The sequence below is a fragment of the Poecile atricapillus genome, chromosome W, assembly GCF_030490865.1.
Source record: "Poecile atricapillus isolate bPoeAtr1 chromosome W, bPoeAtr1.hap1, whole genome shotgun sequence".
Taxonomy (NCBI): Eukaryota; Metazoa; Chordata; class Aves; order Passeriformes; family Paridae; genus Poecile; species Poecile atricapillus.
In genome coordinates this window covers 23,008,992-23,029,838 of record NC_081288.1, presented here as the reverse complement: position 1 = coordinate 23,029,838, position 20,847 = coordinate 23,008,992, and the positions used below count along the sequence as shown (strand labels likewise).

General features: G+C 38.4%; 1 protein-coding gene across 1 annotated transcript in view; it reads left to right on the top strand.

The window, feature by feature from the left end:
- Window positions 1-832: 832 nt before the first annotated feature.
- The window catches only part of LOC131592465 (solute carrier family 41 member 2), a 44,474-nt gene continuing 24,459 nt past the window's right edge, over window positions 833-20,847 (top strand). The window contains exons 1-6 of the mRNA XM_058863991.1: window positions 833-852; window positions 7,515-8,246; window positions 9,454-9,561; window positions 14,373-14,444; window positions 15,239-15,383; window positions 17,229-17,375. Coding sequence (XP_058719974.1) covers window positions 7,692-8,246; window positions 9,454-9,561; window positions 14,373-14,444; window positions 15,239-15,383; window positions 17,229-17,375 — 1,027 coding nt within the window. The 5' untranslated portion in view covers window positions 833-852; window positions 7,515-7,691. The remainder of the gene's footprint in view (window positions 853-7,514; window positions 8,247-9,453; window positions 9,562-14,372; window positions 14,445-15,238; window positions 15,384-17,228; window positions 17,376-20,847) is intronic.

Here is a 20,847-nt window from a genome sequence, read left to right as displayed (position 1 = left end):
AATAAATGCACAGATTTAGCTGGCTTGACTGTTTTTATAAAGTGGTGACATTAAGTGTTTTGCAAAATAGGAGTCCAGCAAGGCCTCGGTTCCATACTTAGAGGCAGCTGATGTTGAGGGAGGAACTCGCAGACTTAAACGCTCTTTTCAGGGTGTAAAGTCTAGCTCGGCAAGAACAAGAATATTCCAACTGATCCAAGCGCTTAAAAAAAAATGGGACTCCAGAGAAAGCTGCTTTTAGCCAACTGGCAGGAAAGTGCGACAATGTCCTGGTAGCTGGCAGTCAGCACTCAGTCCAAAACGGCGACTCCTGTGCTACATCGCCAGGAAAGCTTTTGCGAGTGGAAGCAATGGGACGGGCACCGCCGGCGCTGCTCGGGGAGCGCCCTGGACCCCATTCCCCGGCCGCGGGGCACCAGCCGGGCGCCTGCGGGGGCAGCGAGGCGGGGCTGCAGCTTCGCCCCCGCTACGGCCGAGGGGCCGGGAGGGCGCAGCGGGAAGGGGACGCCGGCGGCTCCCGCAGCGCGGGCGGCTGGAGTCCGACACCGGGGGCTCGCCCCGGGGGCCAGGCTGGGAGCGACCACGGGCACGGCGCCCCATCCCGTCCCACGGGCAGCGCGGGGCGGCGGCGCTCGGCTCCTCCCTCCCCCGCCCAGCGGCGGCTCGGAGCGGCCGGTGGCGGCGGCTCTGCGCATCACGGGCCACATCATCGCGGGGGCCGCCCGCTTCCGCGCCTGCTCAGTGCCGGCGGCGCTCACCTAGCGCGGAGCTGTCACCGCCGCCGGGCTGCTCCCGCCCCGCCGCAGCGATGGAGCGCGACCCCTCCGCGCTGCCGGCACCGCTCTCGCCCAGGTGAGGGGAGGGCGCGGCCCGAGGGGGCGGCGCGGGGACCGAGGGCAGCGGGGCCGGGCGGGCCGGGGACCCGCCGCCCCGGGTCGGGGGAGGCGGCGGGGGCCGCGGGCGGGAAAGTTTCCTGGCGAGTGGCGGAGCCCCCCGAGCCCCGCGCCGGCCCGCCCTGAGGCCGGGGTGCCCAGGGCGCCCAGGGCGCCCAGGGCTGGGGGGCACTCGGTGCCGCCCGCCTCTCGCCCCGGCCGGCGTTCCCGGGTGCCGCGGGGCTCGCTCTCCCCGTGCTGCGGGCCCCGACACTCCCGGCTGCCCTCCTTCCGCAGCCCGGCACCGGGCGGGCTCCGCGGCTCGCCGGGCGGGCCGGTGCCCAGCGCCCGGAGCGCGGATGCTGCCGCGCGTTTGGCCGCCCGCGCCCCGGTACCCTGTGCTGCTGCTCAGAGCCCCGCAGCGCGTTTCATCATGTGCGCCTAATTATGCACTGCTCCAGGTAACCTGGACAATGAGCCTTTTTTTTGGTTTCTCTGTGCGTGCGCAAGACCTGCTTTACATTCCCAGTAGCCCCTATTCCCTGGCACTCTTTACATCCGTATGTGCAGGCAGTTCTGTTCCCACCTTTGCACCCACAAAAGTGTGCCAGACTGAGTCGCCGCAGATGCAGTGCTAGACGAGCATGGAACCTCTACCTGTACAGCACGTGTACAGACTTCAACGATCATCTCTTTTCTGATAACAACCATTGTAATTAATGTCTGATGGCACATTCATTCTCTTTCCATACTTTTGTGCCAAAACATAGGAGCTTTTTGTGATTTATTCTACTTTACTTTCTACTCTCTCATTAAATCTCAGTTAACTTCAAGTTGTAGGTCTCTATTTCTTCAGTTTCAATGAATGTTATAATTTCTGCTTTCACCAGCCCATTGTCCAGGATATAGTTGTGTGTCTTCTTCACTCACATATATATCTGGGTTATAGAGCACAGTACAACACGTGGCTCATACAAAATAAAGTAATTGTTTAGTCTTTAGGAAGAGTCCTAACAATGTTTAGAATACACACCTAGTTATCCTCACTTTACCAATTTAGTAATGTGGGTAAAAAGATGAGAGCAGATAGGATGACCTGTTTTGGCAGCATTCCCTATACCTACTGCCATAAAGACATTGTGAAACTGGATCCATAAATGCTGCAGTATGCCTGGTAGACACTTTAGGAGGAAAAATAACAGTGTATCATTTTCTTCTCAAATACCTGTACGATATTATCCACAAAAACAATGGGAAGTCTGTGTCCTAGTGCCTAACTTAATAAGTAATTAATCTCTCCTTGGTGGTGACAGTAGGGACCTGTAATCAGGATCCCAAAGAGCAGTTAAGATTCATCTTGGTAAGTACTTATTGGTTACTTAATCTAGAGGACTACATTATTTCTTACATTTCATACTTTCCCACCTGCTTTTGATGGGCTGAAGGATGTGATTTGCCTGGTATTTTTCATGTTGGTATTGCATTTGGGTCATTTTACAACCACCCACATTTCACCGACTTGTTGCTGTGTTTTGGTCTCTTCTACATGAGTTGCCTTAAAAGTGCAGAGTCAAACCAAGCCTTTTTCTCACAGCTGCTTTTCTCTTCCTTGGGGCCAAAATCAAAAGCTGCCGTGTTCAGGAAGTGGAATGCAGCAGTCTCAAACTTGTCTGAAAACTGAGCCTGAGGGTGGCAGGTTTTTCAATGTCTTACTGTCAAGAAGGCATCTGGAGGTTCTTTAATCTGTTTTTTTTTCCCCTCTAATTATTTGTTTCTTTTGCTATTAATTTAACCAGCAACTACCATACAATAAACACAGTGTTAACCGGTTTACTGCATAATACTTAAAAATGGTATTTAATGGTCTTATATCTGCCTTGCAGGTAACATTTGTTAATTTTCAGCATGTTTTACAACCTTTTACACTCTACACTCAATATCTGGTGTAAGTAATCTTAGCCCAGTGTACCACGTTGGTTTCCGGATTCTGTGGAATGGTTAATGATAATACAGCCTGTTTACTCTCTGTAATACTGAGGGGTTATGCTGTAGCTTTCCCTTCCACTGATATGCCTACTACACTAATGTAAATGATTATCCATGGCTGCAATAAGGGTATCAGTGTGATACTGACACTTGTACTGACACAACACAATAGTGGAGAAGAGGCCATGCAGATCCCTGTATCACCTGTGTTCTGAACTGAGAGGATGCCCCCAAAACCTCACATTTCAGTCTTTACAGGATCTCAGAAATTCTGAAGCCAGAAGGAATTGCAGGAAATTTTCTATTCAGCCACCTCTGCTCAGTGTAGGGTCAAGAAGAACAGGTTGCTTGGGGCCATGTCCCAAGTTTGGTTTCAAACATCACCAAGGATGGAGTCTCCAGAACCTGTTCAGCCACTGTCATGGTAAAACCCCCCAGTTTTTTCTTATGTTCAAATGCCATTTCCAGTGTTTCAGTTTGTGCCTGCTACCTCTCATCCTTTCAGTGAGAAAAATCTGGCCTCATCTCTGAAGACACAAAAAGAGTCTTTCATGCCAAGGAATAATCCAGCTTCATCTTTGCTTATTATGGCAAAATATTAAAGTTCAGTGTTTCGTTAGCGTTTCATATTACTTTCCTGAATCCCTTTCCAAGGTTTGTTCTTGTCCTGAGAGGCAATTCTCAGACAGGCATGTTTACACAATTGTATTTTATTGTGGACTGCTTGGAAGTGCAGTGTAGAAATTATTAATGCTTTAAAAGACCACCTAAAAAAAAAATGTTGGCAACTTTTAGGAAAAACAGGTTTTGACTGTGGTGTGATTAGCTTTGGATCCCTTGAAAGCCCTGAGAATTATTTAGATAGATGTTATCTTTTGGTTTTTTAGCCAAGCTCTGAAAGAAATCAGAAATTTCCCTAGACCTAAACTTCGGTAATTATTTGTTTTAGCCTGCCATAATGTTTACTCTACAGAAATTTCATGCTTGATTCTTCCTCCTTCCCCTTTTTTGAAGGTCCTTAAAAGGTCATGGTGATTTATTGTGTTCACACTTTAAATGAATTGTTGGCAGTCTAATATCTATCAGATCAAATTTAGCTGTAGAATCCGGTCTCTTAATCCTGCTAATGCTAGATGTTCTTTAAACCAAGGGGAAGTATGAAAGAAGCATTTTCTTTCCCATGCTCTTGAGAACAGCATTATAGGTGTGTCTGAAACAATGTGGACAATTATTTGGGCCATAGTGAAGAGAGTTCATTGAGCTTCTTCCTGAACAATTTAATTTTTTTGGTTGTTTCATCTTTCTCAGATGAATCAAGCCAATCAAAGGTGAAGGATGGAAAAATGTGGTAATGATCAGGTGTTCAGTTTCATAGCTGAAGAACCTGAGATTTTTCTAAAGCAGCTTTGCATTTCCAAAAGTTAGCATCTCTCCCAGCTTGTGGACCTATTTTGTACAGCATTTATTTCTGCCTGTCCATCACGTATACTGTCTACATGTGCCTTTTTAAAATTGCTGTGTGCATCAGTTGTATTAATTCTTATGGGTAAAATTGGCTTGCTCTCTTTTGGATTTCCAACTGTCTTGCTTTCAGGAATACATCTCCAGTGAATGGTAGGGTATGTATGTATTTCTTATTTGTTTATGTTTACAGAACTGTTTGTTTATGTTTGTGTATGCTTGCAGGACTGAGAGAGAGAGAGGTGGGTAGTACACAGTAATTGTTATGTGCTATAAAATATATGAAGGAAAAGAAGAAATTAATAAAAGTAGGTACTTAGGAAACAATCAGGAAGAGGGAATTATTTTTTTCAGAGTTTGGGCATAGGTCATCATTTTCCCTGCAGGGACAAAGACAAGGTATCCTTTCATTTCACATATAATACGCCAGCTATGATAAATCTGAGGCTGCTTCCTGACTTCTCAAAGGATCTTTGTCTCTCCTTTTTTTCTTTTTTTTTCAGTACTTCATCTTTTTCTGTAACCTCCAGATTACATGTCAAGAAACCAGAACCACTTATCTCTTCTTCCTACAGACTGGGAAAGAGATTTAAGAGATTTTAACTGCCTTTTCTTCATATGAATTACGCGAGCAGTGCTTGTTTCTTTAGGTCCCATATCTTTCCTAGACAACACTACAACATAGGCATTTTTCTTGTCAAAGATAAAGCTTCTCAGGAAGTTCTTGTTGTTCCTTAGAACAACATGAACAAGGTTTTCTGCATTTTGTAGGTACAAAAAAAAAAAACCCTGAAAATACAGCAATTATTAGCATCCTGTAAATTAGGATAAAAATATTGCATCAGCATCCTCTAAATTAGGATGAAAATATTGCATCAGATGACATTTAGAAAATAGCTTTTGTTGGAACAGGTTTTTAGACATGACTAGTTACATTTAGAAGGATTGGTAGTTATCTTTTCTCTGTATGCTCTGAAGGAACAATTACTCTTTACTGTATATTATGCTATACAATACTTTTCCAGCCTAACAGTTTCATGATCCCATGTTTTTCAGTTTATCTTCTTAAATTCTCATTTTCCAGCCTTTATCATTAAGTTCACATTTTGTCATTCTAAGTCTTTGTGGTAGGAAAAACATAAATGGCTGCCATCCAAACTGCTTTGTACTATTTCAATTGTTAGCCATCTTCCTCCATTTGGAACTTGACCAAATAATATTTCTGTTCCCCTTTTTTTTCTCCTTTTAAGTACCATTTCTATTTGTTAATACTTTCTTATATTAAATTAAACCACCGCCTTATCAAAGGATTTGTTTCTTAAAAAAACACCAAAAGAGAAAAATTTAAAAGGAGAACAATCCATATGTTAAAAAATATATGGATAATTAACCCAAATATTTTTTGGCCAGAGTTTCAGAGCAATGAATAATTGCCATGAGTCACTGGTCTAGCACTCTGGTGATGAGACTGGAGGACATATGGGAAAAACTGCAATGAGAGCCAGACTGTGCCTTGCTAAAGCTGTCAGAAAATTTTCTCAATCCATTTTCCTTGGGAGTGAAATGAAATCCTTCAATTTCTTCTCCTCATTCTGTCTTTCTGTAGCACTTAACAGAGCACTGTTTTGATCTGTGGTTAGAGCTGCTCCAGCATAGCAGCAAAAGTTGTTTTGTTATTCTTTAAATAAAGTTTATGGAAACCAGAATTGAGGCCTAGGATTTTTTTTTAATGCACTGAAACTGAAATGTTCAATGTAGCACGGTCTGCTGCAGAGTGGCAAAAGATAATGCAGGAATCTTGGTTACTCTGTTGCTCTTGTGGCAAAAAGATTGCTGTTTCTTGCAAAACTTGGCTTCTTTCTAGATCAAGCTGTAAATTGCATTGTCATTTTAAAAATATTTGTTCCTTGGTCGGAGCTCCCTTGGATAAAGCAAGTGCTAGAGAGAAAATCATGTTGCTTCTGAGTCATCTTTTCACTTGAAAAACCCAAATCTAGGAGTTCTATGAGCAGCAGGAATTTTGAAGTTGACTTGCTTTGGCCATGTTGGAGTGAGTTATCGTAGCTAATGTTTGAAGACACCTAACAGCAAAGGCACCAACTTGGATCTCTTACAAGGCTATTAGTTGCTAAAAGCTTTGACATCTCCACTCCCTGTAAAATCTATCTGAAATTGCACTAGAAATACTGGATGACTTAAATCTTTGAAATAGAGGGAGAAGAAGTGTAGGAATCATAACATTAAAAATATGATCATAGGAGGCTGAATTTCTTAGGAAATGCAGATTAAAAGTCCTCCAGCTCTAAAATATTTTAATTTCTTGCAGTCTGTGAAATGTTTTCACAGCTTTGCGTAGATACAAAGTCATGTGGAATTGTGTTATCCTTCATCATGCTGGTGCAGTCTCCCTGACCTTTGTTTCTCTGTTTATGCCAACCATTTACTTGTATTTATGGAGTTTATTAATAAGTGCCATGCTCAGCAAAGCTTTGAGTCAAATTAGAATGGTTCTTTTAGTAAATTACGACAATTATTATCACAACATGAAAATTAAAGAAAAAGAAGGTCAAGTGGCTTCTGATGGAGGGAATGTGAAATGGCTTGAGACTGTCAGTATATCATTGTTTATTTTCCTACCATGATGGAAATGTCAAAGTAGAAACAACTTCATCTTAAATCATGATTCTGTAAATCTGTAAATCTATAAACAGAAAAGAGAAAATATTGTGATCTGAAAAAATAAACCAATACCTCGTTGTCGTTCTATTAGGAATGGCGAAAGAACGACACAGACTCTCTTGGGAGCTGATCAAGAGAATTTCTCTCTGGTTTATTACCTCAGGTCTTTTTTATAGACCGATATGTGAAAAGTACAGAAAAGAAACTCTTATTGGTTAGTAAACTAACACATCACCATCATTGGTCAGTGGGGTTCACCACCCCTCGACCTTCTCTTGCAAGAAAACAGGGAACAGACAAACAGCACCTGCAAGGCTGTTTTCTATCTCTGAGGATTGTTTTAATTCCTCCTTATGAATTCCCAGGTCACTTTCCCAGGCAAAACTGAGAAAGTCATGTGGCTTGCAATTCCCACAGGCACCGTGCTCTGTATTTCAGAGTTAGCATCCATACCTTGTGTATTCTGTAGAGTTAAAATATTTTAGAAATAAATACATACTTTCTACTTTTTTGCAGATCCAGTCTTGCATATGTTGAAGTTGAAGATCTGAGAGCAATGAAAAAACACTTTTGCTTGCAAAAAAGGAACATTTTGGTCCACATGTAAGTGTGGTATTTGGTGACTCACCTGCAAGATTTCTTGGCTGACGTCTGAAGAACAAAGTGCTTTTCAACCCATACTTCTGTAGCACTATGACTAACTGTAAAGGCAGATCTACCATCTCCAAAACAAATAGCAAAGTCCATGACAGAGAAGGCTTTGTAAACTGGACCATAAACCTTAATACAATTCAGTCTGATAAATTTTTGAGACTGCTTTTAAGTATGGTTCCTGTTGTTTACCAGATAAACCAAGAGGAAAGACACAAAAAGGTGAATGGTGTCTGGCAAGATGGATTGCAACCAGCAGGACACAATTTTAACGTCAGGTCTGAACAACACACAGAGTACCATCACTTCTCAGAACCAAGCTTTCATGGTAGCAATGGACACAGCCCATCCAGCTGTAGCCCTAAATATGATGATTTTAGCAGTTATAATTACTGTGATGGAATGGACACTTCAGAAACAGATGCCATGTTGCAGGATGACGCTCTCTCTAGTGACAGTAATGAGGATATCATTGTGGAAGGAAGTAGAAAACAACCCAAAGAATCGAGTAGTATTATGGCACTGCAGATACTCGTACCTTTTTTGCTAGCAGGATTTGGAACTGTTTCTGCTGGCATGGTTTTGGATATTGTACAGGTTGGTATTTGCTTTGGAAGACTTTTTTAACAGGTAGTCGATGAGGTCTGTAGTTCTAACGTGACATTCTAGATGTCTGCAATGTTGGGATGTAATTAGGTCTGTGTGTGGTTCTGCTACTAGGAACTTATAAAAAGTTTGAAATAACCACGATTTTTTTTAACAGAAATACAATACAGAAATTAATCTGTGTGGATTTTCCTCCCTTTTGTTTGCTTTTGCTTCATTCAGCTTTAGGGAATTCTTTAGCTACACTTAGAGTTTACAAAGTTAATGAAAATAGGAGGAAGAGGTGACAATCTTTGTCACTCAAAATCTTGAGAGACTAAAGGAAGCTCAGACTTCAATCAGTTGCAATGGAAAGAGACTTTGTTACCTCCAGAAAAAGGAAAATAAAATTTGACATACAAACTATACTTCTTCCTTGGGCTGTTTGACACGCGTCTGGTGCTTTGTTCATGTACATCTTACCAATTTATTCTATGTACAGATGCTTTAATTGGATTCTTTTCATTAAAAGAGTAATTTAAATTGTTGTAAATTGCTGAATAAAAAGACAATTTTCAGTTTTGTTAGTTTAGTTAAATTGGTAAATGATGAAAAATACATGAGTTGACAAGACATACGCTGCAGCACAGCACTTCAGTGCTGAGATCTTGGTGGACAAAAAATGAAAAGAGTTTTCTTTAAAAAATCTGTGTTTTGGAAAGCTGTGCTCTTGTAAATTTCACACTTAGAGGTAAAAGAATAAAGACAAGCTTTTTTTACTTACAGGCTCTGTTCATATGACAATTAATTCCTTGCTGGTTTTATGTGAGGTTTCTACAGAGTTGGAAATGAAAAGATGAAAATATTATTGAAAATTAGGAACAGAATTCAAGAGCAGTGATAGTATCTGGAACTATTTTAAATGATGAAAAACTAATACTTCAAATTAATGACATATTTTTTTAACTACATTTGTGTTAAGGCCAAGTTTTGTATCTATTGCTTATGGTCTTCTCATCTTTGAAGAAGTAATATGCAGTCATAAATCTGTTTTATCTAAATAGGTAACAGTTCTGCCTTCAGGTCTATTAGATCTAATACAAAAAGTTTAAATTTTTTTAGAGGGTTAAGTTATGATTTGCAGAATTTTTTTAATAATTTGTGGATGGTCTAAAGAGAAACTTTCAATTAAATGTTTCCCACTGTATCCTTTGAATAGCATTGGGATGTGTTCAAGAATGTTACTGAAGTCTTTATCTTGGTTCCTGCACTTCTTGGTCTCAAAGGAAATTTGGAAATGACCTTGGCATCCAGGCTGTCAACTGCTGTAAGTAACTTTCTCTTCCTCTTCACTCTTCTGATACATGTTTAAAACATTCCAAAAAGGAAACAAATCTTTGAGACATGAGTTTTTTATGCTTATGAATTCATCTGGCTGTTATGGGGCAGTTTATATCTGTTATTAAGTCAGCAAAGTTAAAAAGGTGACCCTTCTCTCCACACATCAAAACTTCACTTCCAACTCATCATGCAGAACAGATAAAGCAGATTTATATACAGATGTATTGTGTAAGGTTGAGAGATCTCTTTGACCTTGAGGGATTTTGAATAGGCTGATAAAATGTTTATGTTTTAAATGCATTTTTTTAAACACCATTACTGTGGTACCAAAATAAAGCATCAGTAATAATTTGCTATTCCAGACCTCTGTTGATCAAACTGTAAGAAAATTTTCTTTTTTTAACTTTCTGGCTAAACAAATTTATTTATTTTTGTTGTGATGAGGTTGTTCTGGGGTTCTTTTGTGTCTGCTTATTTTTTGTGTGTGCCAACACTGTAATGTAGCATAACTGGTTTCTTTTTCTGGGTGTTTTTTCTCATGTATTTGTTACAGCTGTTTTTTACATATCAGAGGATTTTCTATCTCTTTCATTTTTCTAGTAAACCAGATTGCCTTCCTGTGTATCTTTTGTGTGTGTGTGTGAATAACTAGTGATTAGATCAGTCTAATAATGTGGCTAGGCTATTTCTGATAGCTGCACTGGGTATCTCTATAAGGCTGCCTAATGCAGTGCTTCTGTTCTCCAGAAAGGCCCCCCACACTCTGCCTCTTCCTACTTGAATGAATTTTTCTAGTACATGTCTGGTCAAAGGTGTACATAACTCCAGATGAGGTTTTACTATGTCTTTGTAGAATATTGCTCTTGAAACTTTCTAAGGTTTTATGTACTTTCTTGCCTAGAAGGGTCAGATTTAGACCTCTCAGTCACATTGTGATCAATGGCTATGCTTTATTATTTATGCTTTTGTTCATTTCCAGCTGTCACTCCCATCTTCTGGCAGAAATATTATTAGTCCATAAGTGCATGACCTTGCATTTCTACTGCTGAATTTTATCAGCAGTTTTTGCTGCTGTATCCCTCAAGGACATTCAGCTTTTGTATTGTATTACAATGCTCTGTATTGACAAGGTCTCCCAGTGTTCTGTCATTAATAAATGTCATTGCCACATTCTATTGAGTTGTTGCCTGAATGCACACTGTGATGGACATAGCCTTGACAGTCCTGTGAAGGTTTGCTTGTGTCATGGCCATTACAGAAATTGATTACTTTCATACATAAGAATTGACATATTCTATTGCGTCTTTACCAACGTCATCCTTAGTCATTTAATCTTGTCTTCTGTTTGATTTTATTGTTCTTACTTTTCTGAGAATTCTTACTGTTTCTTAACAGCATTTTGTGTTTAAACCTTACTGCCTTTACTGTCAGGCATGAATGCTTTTGGCTATTACTTTGCCTTTTCGTTTTTGTTGACCTGTTGCTTAATTTGTTTCTGGCTGGTACAGTCTGTGGCCTGAGGATTAAAAATGCTTGTATTGCATAGCGAAAAATACACCAAGTCCAAGATTACCAGTGCCTTACTGAAGGCTTAAAACAAAGAAGGTCAGAATACACTTCACCACTTCTTCTTCAATTAATGTGATCTTTAATTCTTTGTCTCAATTGAACTTTTGTGACCTTTGTGATATCACAAATTCTGAACTTGTCTTGGCGGGGGGGTCAGTGGCTGAATTCCCCATCCTCATCACTGCCATCACATTTGTGAACATCACAGCTCTCAGGGCACATTTGGAAAAAGGACACACAGACCCTTTCTTGGCACAGTGACTCGTGACCTCAGTCCTTATTATCCATCAGCTGTTTCCAAGACAGGAGCTGATCCCCCTCTCATGCACACAGATTAAGGATACTGGAGTTTCCACAACACAGGCTGCATGTCCAGTGGATAAACTAAGAGAACAATCCTGTACAAGAACAGTATAGATCATTCATTATCAAGGGTATGCTAACAAGATTATATCTAAGTTTCATACTTTAAAAAAAAAAAAAAACCTTAAAAAAACAAACAAATAAATAACCAGTTATGACCTAATAACCCAAACCAAAGCTGTGGAAGCCTTTTACAGATGATGGCTTACTACTAGACCTGCAATTTACCAGCCAATTCTCTCAAAGAGGTCATTCTGACTTTTGCATTCTTCCCATTGATTTGACTCCCTACTCTCTTAGCCACCCAGCCTTTGGTCCTGTCATCCTCATCGTAGGTGAGAACAGAAGGAGAACATTAATTTAGAGTATATCTAAACAGTTATTTGGAACCCATTTGTCTGATTAATCTTCCCCTCTCTGACCCACATTTGCACTATCTGACTCCCCAGCAGACACCTGTCTAAGTAAAAGCAAGACTGTGCCCCTGTGACCAGCTTTACTTTTTGAGGAGGAAATTTCTGACAGGAATTCAGCATTGGAGTTCATTCATGCCCTGCTTGCTCACTTAGCTTATAATTGCATCTGAATTTGCAGACATGTCTGTGCTCTTGGGACTGTAAACTAATTATCTTTACTTCATTGTTAATTATGTGGTCAGCCAAAATGTGGTGTCTTCTTAGCAAGTTTTTTATCCATAGTACATCAGTTTCAAGTGTTGTCCAGTCACTTTCATTCATCTTGTTGCCCAAATTTCTCCCTTGGCTGCATCTTACTGATCACTCACAATTTCCCATCCACTTTAGAATCAGTTATTTCACTAAATCTGTCTCGAGACTGTGTTTTTCATCTACCTCAGGGCATAGCTTGTACTTCACTTTGGTGTTGGTGTAAACTCTCCATATGCTGGCAATCTTACAACCTACTATTTTTAAAACATCATTTTATCCCATCGGAAGTTACTTCATATGTAGAATACAGACAGCAAAGAGCAAAAAGGTGCTTCTGGAATTCTTCCTCTGCCCACTGCCCACTGCTCCCTCTGCCCACTGCTGTGCTGGCATAACTGTGCGAGGTGCACTTAAGGTCAACTGCCCATTTATACTGTGTTTTGTGTCCTTCAGTTCTTCAGCTTTGTTCTGTTCTTTGGGTCTTCTTATTGTCTCAATCCACACTGCTGTCTTTTCTCTCTATTCCTTTTTCATTTTTAAAGAGCAACAACAGCAAAAAACCCCCCAAAGAAATGACCCACCACCCACACCAAAGCACCACTTATTCAGTCATTCCTATAAATTTGTGCAACTCTTGCTCAGACTGTGTGCTATTATAGTTAAGCATTAACAGTACGACTTTACAAACCTTTTGTTTAGGTCCATCTATTTCACTGTGTCCCAATAAACTTGATCTCAGTTTATGGAAATCTGCAGCTGCAAGGAGTGGTCCTGCTCTTTCTCCTTTCCAAACCCTGAGAGCACTTTTGCGAGGTTACATGATTGGATGTGACGGATCAGATCATTTTATAGCAGATAACAGCTTTTTGCTCCTGGAATAAAAATGTTTTCCACCAAAGCAGCACATTTTTGGTGCCACAAACTCACTCATGGGGCTGGTTCAAGAAAGAAAATGTGAATATGTAGGTGACAGTAGGAGAAAGAAGAGCTGTGGCATTTGGCAGGAGCTCACCCTTAGGCTGGATTAAGCTTTTTGCAAGATTACTTCTTTTAACAGGTATTTTTTGGATACTTTTCCAAAACATTTGCAAAGGAGAGAAGAAGTGAAACTCTCCACAGCCTGCCACTTTGTTCATTTATCACACACACACACACACATATATATATATATATTTAAGAAGGATGCAATGGAGATTCTTATCAGCAGTTCCTGAAACAACTGCTGTTGCACTTAAACTTACTGAATATATTTGCAGAGCTTTCACTGTAGTTTGAACATTATGAAATATTTATAGTGTGATTAAGATAAAGTGCCTTTGTATATTTGTTTTTAAATTAACGTTTCTTTTAATACTTTGATCCTTTCAAGTCACTACTATCACAAAATGAAGCAAAATGCAAAAGAAATTGAATTGAAATCTACTGAAAAGGAATTACCAAAAGATGAAAAATATATGCATGAAGTCTTTCTTTTTTTTGAGGAGTATGTTATCTTATAAATATTGTATGGTAAAAACCACTAAAATTTATGCTCTACATGTAAAAAATGTTCTGTTATCTCAAAAAGGAAGTTATTTTAAACACAGGCATACTGCAGTGGTTTGTACTGTTCATCAGATCTTGTCCTCTATCTCAAAAAAAAAAAGCAGAAGTAGGAAATATATTATAAAAGTGTATATATGTACTTTTATATTTCTTAAAATATTTTTTTTTGCTATCTTTCAGCTACTACTTTAATACTGGCCTTACATCATTTATAGCATCAGAAATATCTAGCTGTATTGTATAAATGAAAAGTTAGAATGGTAAACAGTATTAGATTCTAGCATTTTTTTATTTTGAGAATTTAAGCACCATAGAAACAAGCTCAGTCTAAAGGGGTCTTCCAGCCAATCCAGGATCTTCCAGTGATCTAATCACTGGTGGTGATTGGACATTCCAGGAATGTAAGGTGGCTGTTGTATCTTGCAGAGCAAGCTAATGTTAAACAAGTTACCATGTAAAACTGCATCAATTTTAGCTGCTTTTGGAAGGATACTGTAAGTATGATTTCAAATCAAAAGCATTGTTTGACTTTTAAAATAGATATGTTTTTTAAATCAAAGTGTTTTATTATATTAGCTGAATTATTCCTGTGTATTTTCAAATAATGCCATTTTAACCCCAAATGTCTGAATATATTTTCTAATTTTGATAGGTAAATATTGGGAAAATGGATTCTCCCATTGAGAAATGGAACCTAATAATTGGCAATTTGGCCTTAAAACAGGTAAATATAATGGGTGTATTGGATTGATTCTTGTAAGTGAGTGAAATTATTGAAAAGGTCAAATCACAAACATTGGTAAGTATGGAGATGAACAGTGTTAATGGGAAAGTAGCTCTACTACACTGGCTCTTCTCTAAAAAAACATGAGCTTTTATTTATTAGAAGGAGAGGTAAAGTATTATTTGTGACTGTACCAAGGGTATTTCCTTCATAATTTTTCCGGAGAAAGGATCTGAGGGTGACTAGAGAAAAATTTCAGATTTGACAAAACCTTTTAAATTTGACCTTTCAAATGTTTCTAGTACCATATTTGCATTGGATTCAATGTTTAAAGGAAGTGTGTGATAGAGCTTTTGGATAATAAACGATATTTTAGATACCTGAGTCATTTGAGGAAAGGAATGCATGTTTCTCCAAAGAAGCTGTTTCTTGAGACCTATTTCTTATTCATAAGTTACAGTGTAACATTCCTAAAACACTGGTGAAATATTTATTATGACTCCAGTACTTTAAGTGGTTTAGAAGCTTCTTTAGGCATTGGCTTCTTGTAAATCCTGAGCTCCTCTGCCTGATTTTGCTTTTCTGAAGTCTGTAAAATGCTGGTAAAGCCTTTTCTGCTGTCCTAAGATTTTCCTTCTTAATCATCCAAGGTTGTCATCCTCCCTACAAAATAGATGAGCATGCTCCTGTTATACCTGGCATGTAAGAGTAGATAGGAGGAAAAGCTAACAGAAAATGATTCTGTGGTCCTCCTAAGTCTGTCAATTACTTTATGAATTCACTTTCTTTTTCAGGTTCAGGCAACAGTAGTTGGTTTTCTGGCAGCAGTGGCAGCAGTTATATTGGGCTGGATTCCAGAGGGCAAATACCGCTTTGATCATTCAGTCCTTTTGTGTTCTAGCAGTGTAGCAACTGCCTTCATAGCTTCCCTTTTACAAGGTAAAGGGGGGTGGTGCACATGTTACTTTGTGCAGTTATTTATTTTCCTGTGGATGCAGAATGTGTCTTATGTTGCTATTCCTTTAAAATTTAAATCCGGTAAGGTACGATACATCTGAAAACCAGCTGAGGATAAGATGCCCTTTTGCAATTTCCATATAGGTGGGCATATTGCATTCCTCTTCTGTCACAGTCTTTGGAAAGCTTTTGATTTGCATGACCTCCTGAGCATATCTAAACAAAAGAGTATGGTTTTGAGACTTCACCTACTATGATGCAGAACTTCTCCCCCTGCCTTCTATATTCATTAATGTACAAAATATATTCTTTGTACTAAGCAGGTAAAACTTGTTTATATCACTCAAGTGATCCTGGATGTTACCTTAACTGAATTCAAAGTTCCAGGTTGCCCATGCTGCTTGTGTGTTAGTTTGTGCTCTGCTTTGTGGCTGAAGTGAACAATTTGGCCCATTATTTGAAGGGTTTGGACCAAGTTCAAGTCCAGCTCTACAAACAGTGTCTGTTTGGAGCAATATGGCATGATGAATTTAATTCTCTTTCTAATTGTCAGGGAACATTTAACCATAAAAGATTGTACTTAATGGGTGTGAAGGGGAGAAGGAAAGTACCTCTACTTGTGACACGTTCTTAATGAAAATACATGGTCAGTAGTCTTAAGGATAGTAAGGCAAGTAAAATGGGTAACTTCCTTGTTTTACTGCTTTGCTATGCTTACTTATGTGAAAAATACAAAATTGTTAAAGTTTTGCATGGAATTAAGAGCACACATGTTTTTTAGTGACTAGAAAGTCACTGAGTTTGATCACGTACAAAATTAAGGGCAGCAAGAGAAGTGAGGAATGTGAATGCATTTTTTACACTGCTCAGGTATAATTTGGACATGAAGAGAAACTTTGGGTTTTGCCCTGGTGATGGGCCAGTATAGGAAATTACTTTCTAAGCGTTATCCTCCTACATGTGAAATAGGTTCTTTTGAAATATTGTGATCCTACAGGAACACTCCAATTTATTCTTTAGAGAATTTCCTGGTGTATAACTCCAAAGGCAGTTTCTCTGAAAGTGAACTCTTAATGTAGCGTACCATACATAATATAACATAAAGGATAGCATATACCATTGAAGTTCTTATAAATAATATATGATGAGAGAGAAGTTACTCAGGTTGTGCCAAAGACTGTTTGTAACAATGCAAATTTTACTGTTAGTAGCCACTTGCATTTTGCAGGGAGATTACTCTTCAAAAGTTAGTGTTGATGTTTATAGGCAAAAATACAAATTATTTTACCTCTAATTATTTTTTCAATTGTGTAGCAAATAATATTTTTAATATGTTGTCTTTGGTTTAATTTTTTATGTAGCTTCTTGGTGTTTGTTGCTAAATCCTTGGTAGTCCTGCACTATATCAGATGTCAAAGTATTTAATCTTATATTGTTTTCAGCCTAGGTTGATTTAAATTTAAGTCAGCAGAAATTACTAGGGTTGGAAAAGAATACACTTCTAATATTTTTCTTCAGGAAATAGCTGCTTTACAATTTCAACAGTGCTAATTCTAGTCATAAGTAAAGTAGTTTGTTCTTGTTGAACCTGTTTATGGTTCTTGATTTTTTATTTTTTGTATGTGCTCACTGTGTTTTTTTTTTTTAAAGTGTGTGTCCATTTTTTAAAATGCCTAAAACTTAAAAACACAGTCATCAATCAGGTGGGAAGAACAATCATCCTGGGAATAAAAGCACTGACTTCTTATTTATTAAGTTTGAAATGATCAGAACTTGGAATTACAACAGTGGATACAGTTGCTTTACTGTCTTCTTTGTTGAATTTAGGAGTGATAATGGTTGGAGTTATTGTTGGATCTAAGAAGACTGGTATTAATCCTGACAACGTTGCCACTCCCATAGCAGCAAGTTTTGGAGATCTCATCACCCTTGCCATACTAGCATGGATAAGTCAGGGTCTGTACACTTGCCTTGGTAAGTGTGCTTTGAAATGTGTATGACTCCCAGGAACCTTTTTTGGGATTAAGAGGGTGGCCAGAAGGCTGGGAGGGAGAGGTTAAGCAAACCTTTTAGTCTGATTTACTGTTTTGTCAACATTTATACCATTAAATGCTAAATCTTAGAGTGCCATGATGTTTTTTCCCTTTTTTTTAATTAAATCATAGAAGACACTAACCTGAACTTTGGCACAATCTAGGACTATCTGAAAGACTTTGACAATATCACAGTCAACCTACATGTGAAATATAAGCCTTAATAATGAAGAAACAAATAATGTGAAAATATTTTCTCACAGTGAGAAAAGAATGTTAAGAGCCTTATTCAAAATGAAATCATTGCTGCAACTAACTCATTCCATAGAAACTATTAAATGTTTATTGTATTTTAAAAGACATAATTGTAGACAATTATAGTATAATATACCACAGATAAAATACTGTGTTGTCCATAACTTACCAGAGATGCTGATATCATCACATACAGTCTTTACAGCTCATTGTCCAAACCCTTTTATATGGAAGTATTACAACATCAGCCAGAAAAAATATCTAATAAGACTCAAGCTACCATAGTGTGACTTGCAGTTGTTTTTTCAGTATTTGGTTTTTCATGTTTAGAAAGTGTTGTCATAATGTCAACTTAAATGTATCAGTGTGCAAAAGAAGTATTTTTTAATATTTTCTGTATTTTTGTTAAAACTTAAATAGCATTGTTTATTTTGTAACCATAGTTCAGTCTTTCATATTGTATTCTAATACCTCAAGATTAGATAAATCTAATACCTTAAAGTATTTCTCAAGTACTTTTTTAAACACTTTTTTTAAGGAAGTTTTAAAATTTACATTGAAAATTGATGAAGATCTTATTTAGCACCTCTTCTTTCTTCTGATGAGAAAAACTCTTAAAACATGCAATTCCTTTTAATCTGTCAATCTAAACAAAAAACACTCTACCCTTCCAAAAAAGGATGGGTAAAGAAACCTGGACTTTTTATTTCCTTTCACACATTTCCAGAAATTTACATTTCTAGATACAAGTGTTCTAATTTATCTCAGAGGAATGAAAAAAAGAAGTGGGTACAGTTTGAACTGATCCTTTGCTGCTTTTATAGCTGTCATGACCACTGACATTTTCCTCTGCCAATGCATTTGGAAAGCAGATCCCACAAGTGTAGGGGTAAGAATCAGTGTGCTTGCAAGACTGACTCTCAGTTTTCTGTCTTCTGGAAATACTTCTCTTTTGGTGAAGTATGTAATTATCTAGTTACCGCTAAAATGCCTCCTTCTGCTCTTTGTATTTTTTCTTTTTTCAATGTCTTTGTCTTTCTTTCTTTCTGGAAACAAGAGAGTCTTTCTAAAGAAAGAAAATGCCACGAAACCCTAGGAAATAGGTGGTTTCCAAGATGCACATATTTGAACTATGAAATAGGAATAAAAGTATGGAGCACTTTCAGCTCAGGAGAGGTATATCAAGTTGGGAATGGAAGGGAAGAGGCATTCAGAGGACAATTAGGCAACAGGTTAAAAAAAAAGTTAAAGAATTTTTATTTAAACAATACAGTAGTAGGATGTGAGACTTACAACTGTGATGTATTAAGAGGACTAGAGTGATTTTAGAAAACTTTGGGTAAACCAGAGAGGAACCCTTTGAGGAGTATTGACCAGACAGATGCAGAGAGAGACTTGAGAGATGAAATCCCTGATGCAAACCTCAGCAGAAGCTGACAGCTTCTTTATGCTTTATGCACCTGAAAGAAGCATAATTCTAAACCTGTCATTTTTCTTTTCTTCTCTCCATAAGCCTGAACTGTTGGCAATAATCTGAAAAAGGATACCGGACTGGATGAGAATTGTGCCTCATCCAGCACAGATATTTTTATGTTCTTTCTCCTTTCTGTTGTTTCTGTGCTTTCTCACTGCTAGAATAAGAAGCCCAAGGGGAATGATAAAAAAACCCATGAAGTTTATAGGTAGTAATGAAACTGGATTCACTTTTGAACTGTGTTCAGAATTAACTATTTTCCCATGTGATTTATTAGCCTAATGAAATGGTCTGAAATAAAGTAAGTTTCTGGGTGCTCTCTGCATGGGATGAGTTGTTTTCAGACAACAAGACTGGAAGGATGGAAATTATTTGCATACAAGCTTTATGTTTGTGTGTAACAGAGGTGTACAGCCTTTGGTTTGATACAATACTTTATGACATACCCTGAAGAGACAGGGGAAAGGGCTGTAGCATTTTTACCTAGGCCAGGGCCAAATGAAACACCTTATTTGGCCACTATCAGATATATAATTTCTTAAAGGTTGTTCTGAGTGCTTTAAAAACAGTGACAAAGTTATCAAACACGGGGATTTAAATAGTAAAATGTTAACAATTCTCAACTCCCGAAGAGCTGTCTGTGAATCCTTGTTAAATAGCTGAGGGAAAGCACTAGAGGGCTCCCCAGGACCATGACTGGGACCTGGCACATTTCCTCCAACAGAACACAAGAAGCGCTCTGGAATACACTCAGTAAATTAAATGTGGAGGTCTGTGTTGCCTATTGTCAGTAATAATTTGAAAACTTCTTTGAAACTTCCAATTTTTCTCACACAATATGCATTTAGCTCCTGTATATGTTTGATCCAGGTTGAGAAGACAAATTGTGTGATTCACTTTATTGTTTTTGGGTTATTACCAGTTGTTTTGAAGCAGTATATTTGCAGTTTACCTCTAATTTCTACTAGGGACTGCATTATTTGAGCAAGATGCCTTTTCCCATGTAAGCTGCCTGCTAATAAATCTAACAAAAAAGGAGTGAAATGAACCCTAAAATTGAGTTAATTTTCTCCTCCCATTCTTCAGCTATTGTAAAATGCATTGTTTTCTTCTGTGAATTAAATATGAAGAGGAAGATGTCTATCTTTCATTTAAAGATGCATCTCAAGGTTTATATTTTTAGATTTTTGTAGTAGGAAGTTCTACCAATAGAACTTTTTTTAAAAAAGTAAAATTAAAGTCCCTCACTGTTCCCAAGAGCTGAGTATTCTCAGCTGGAGTTGAGAATTCTCACTGGTCCACATCTTAGGTCATGGAAAGAGGTGAAAGAAGGAAAAAAAGACCACTCAAAGGAAGAGGGAGATAATACACTATAGAATAATTAGATAAGGACAGGAAAAAATTACTTCTCTTTTGGGCTTTGTCTTGTTCTCATTCTAATAGCTTTCTACTTTTAGTTTGCTCAGGGAAACATAGCTTACTATGTTTTCTGCTGGCTCTGCTGCAGAGGTTGTTACTCAATGCAGAAGGGTAGTAACTTCTAAAATTTCTACAGCAATTATTTCAGGAGATCCACTAAGGTAACATCAAAGTAGTAACTGCTTGGATTTGCAGCCATTATAATAAGCCATAATGTATGGGTGAGAATAATTTTTATATACCAACTACTCCTCTTTGTTAGTGT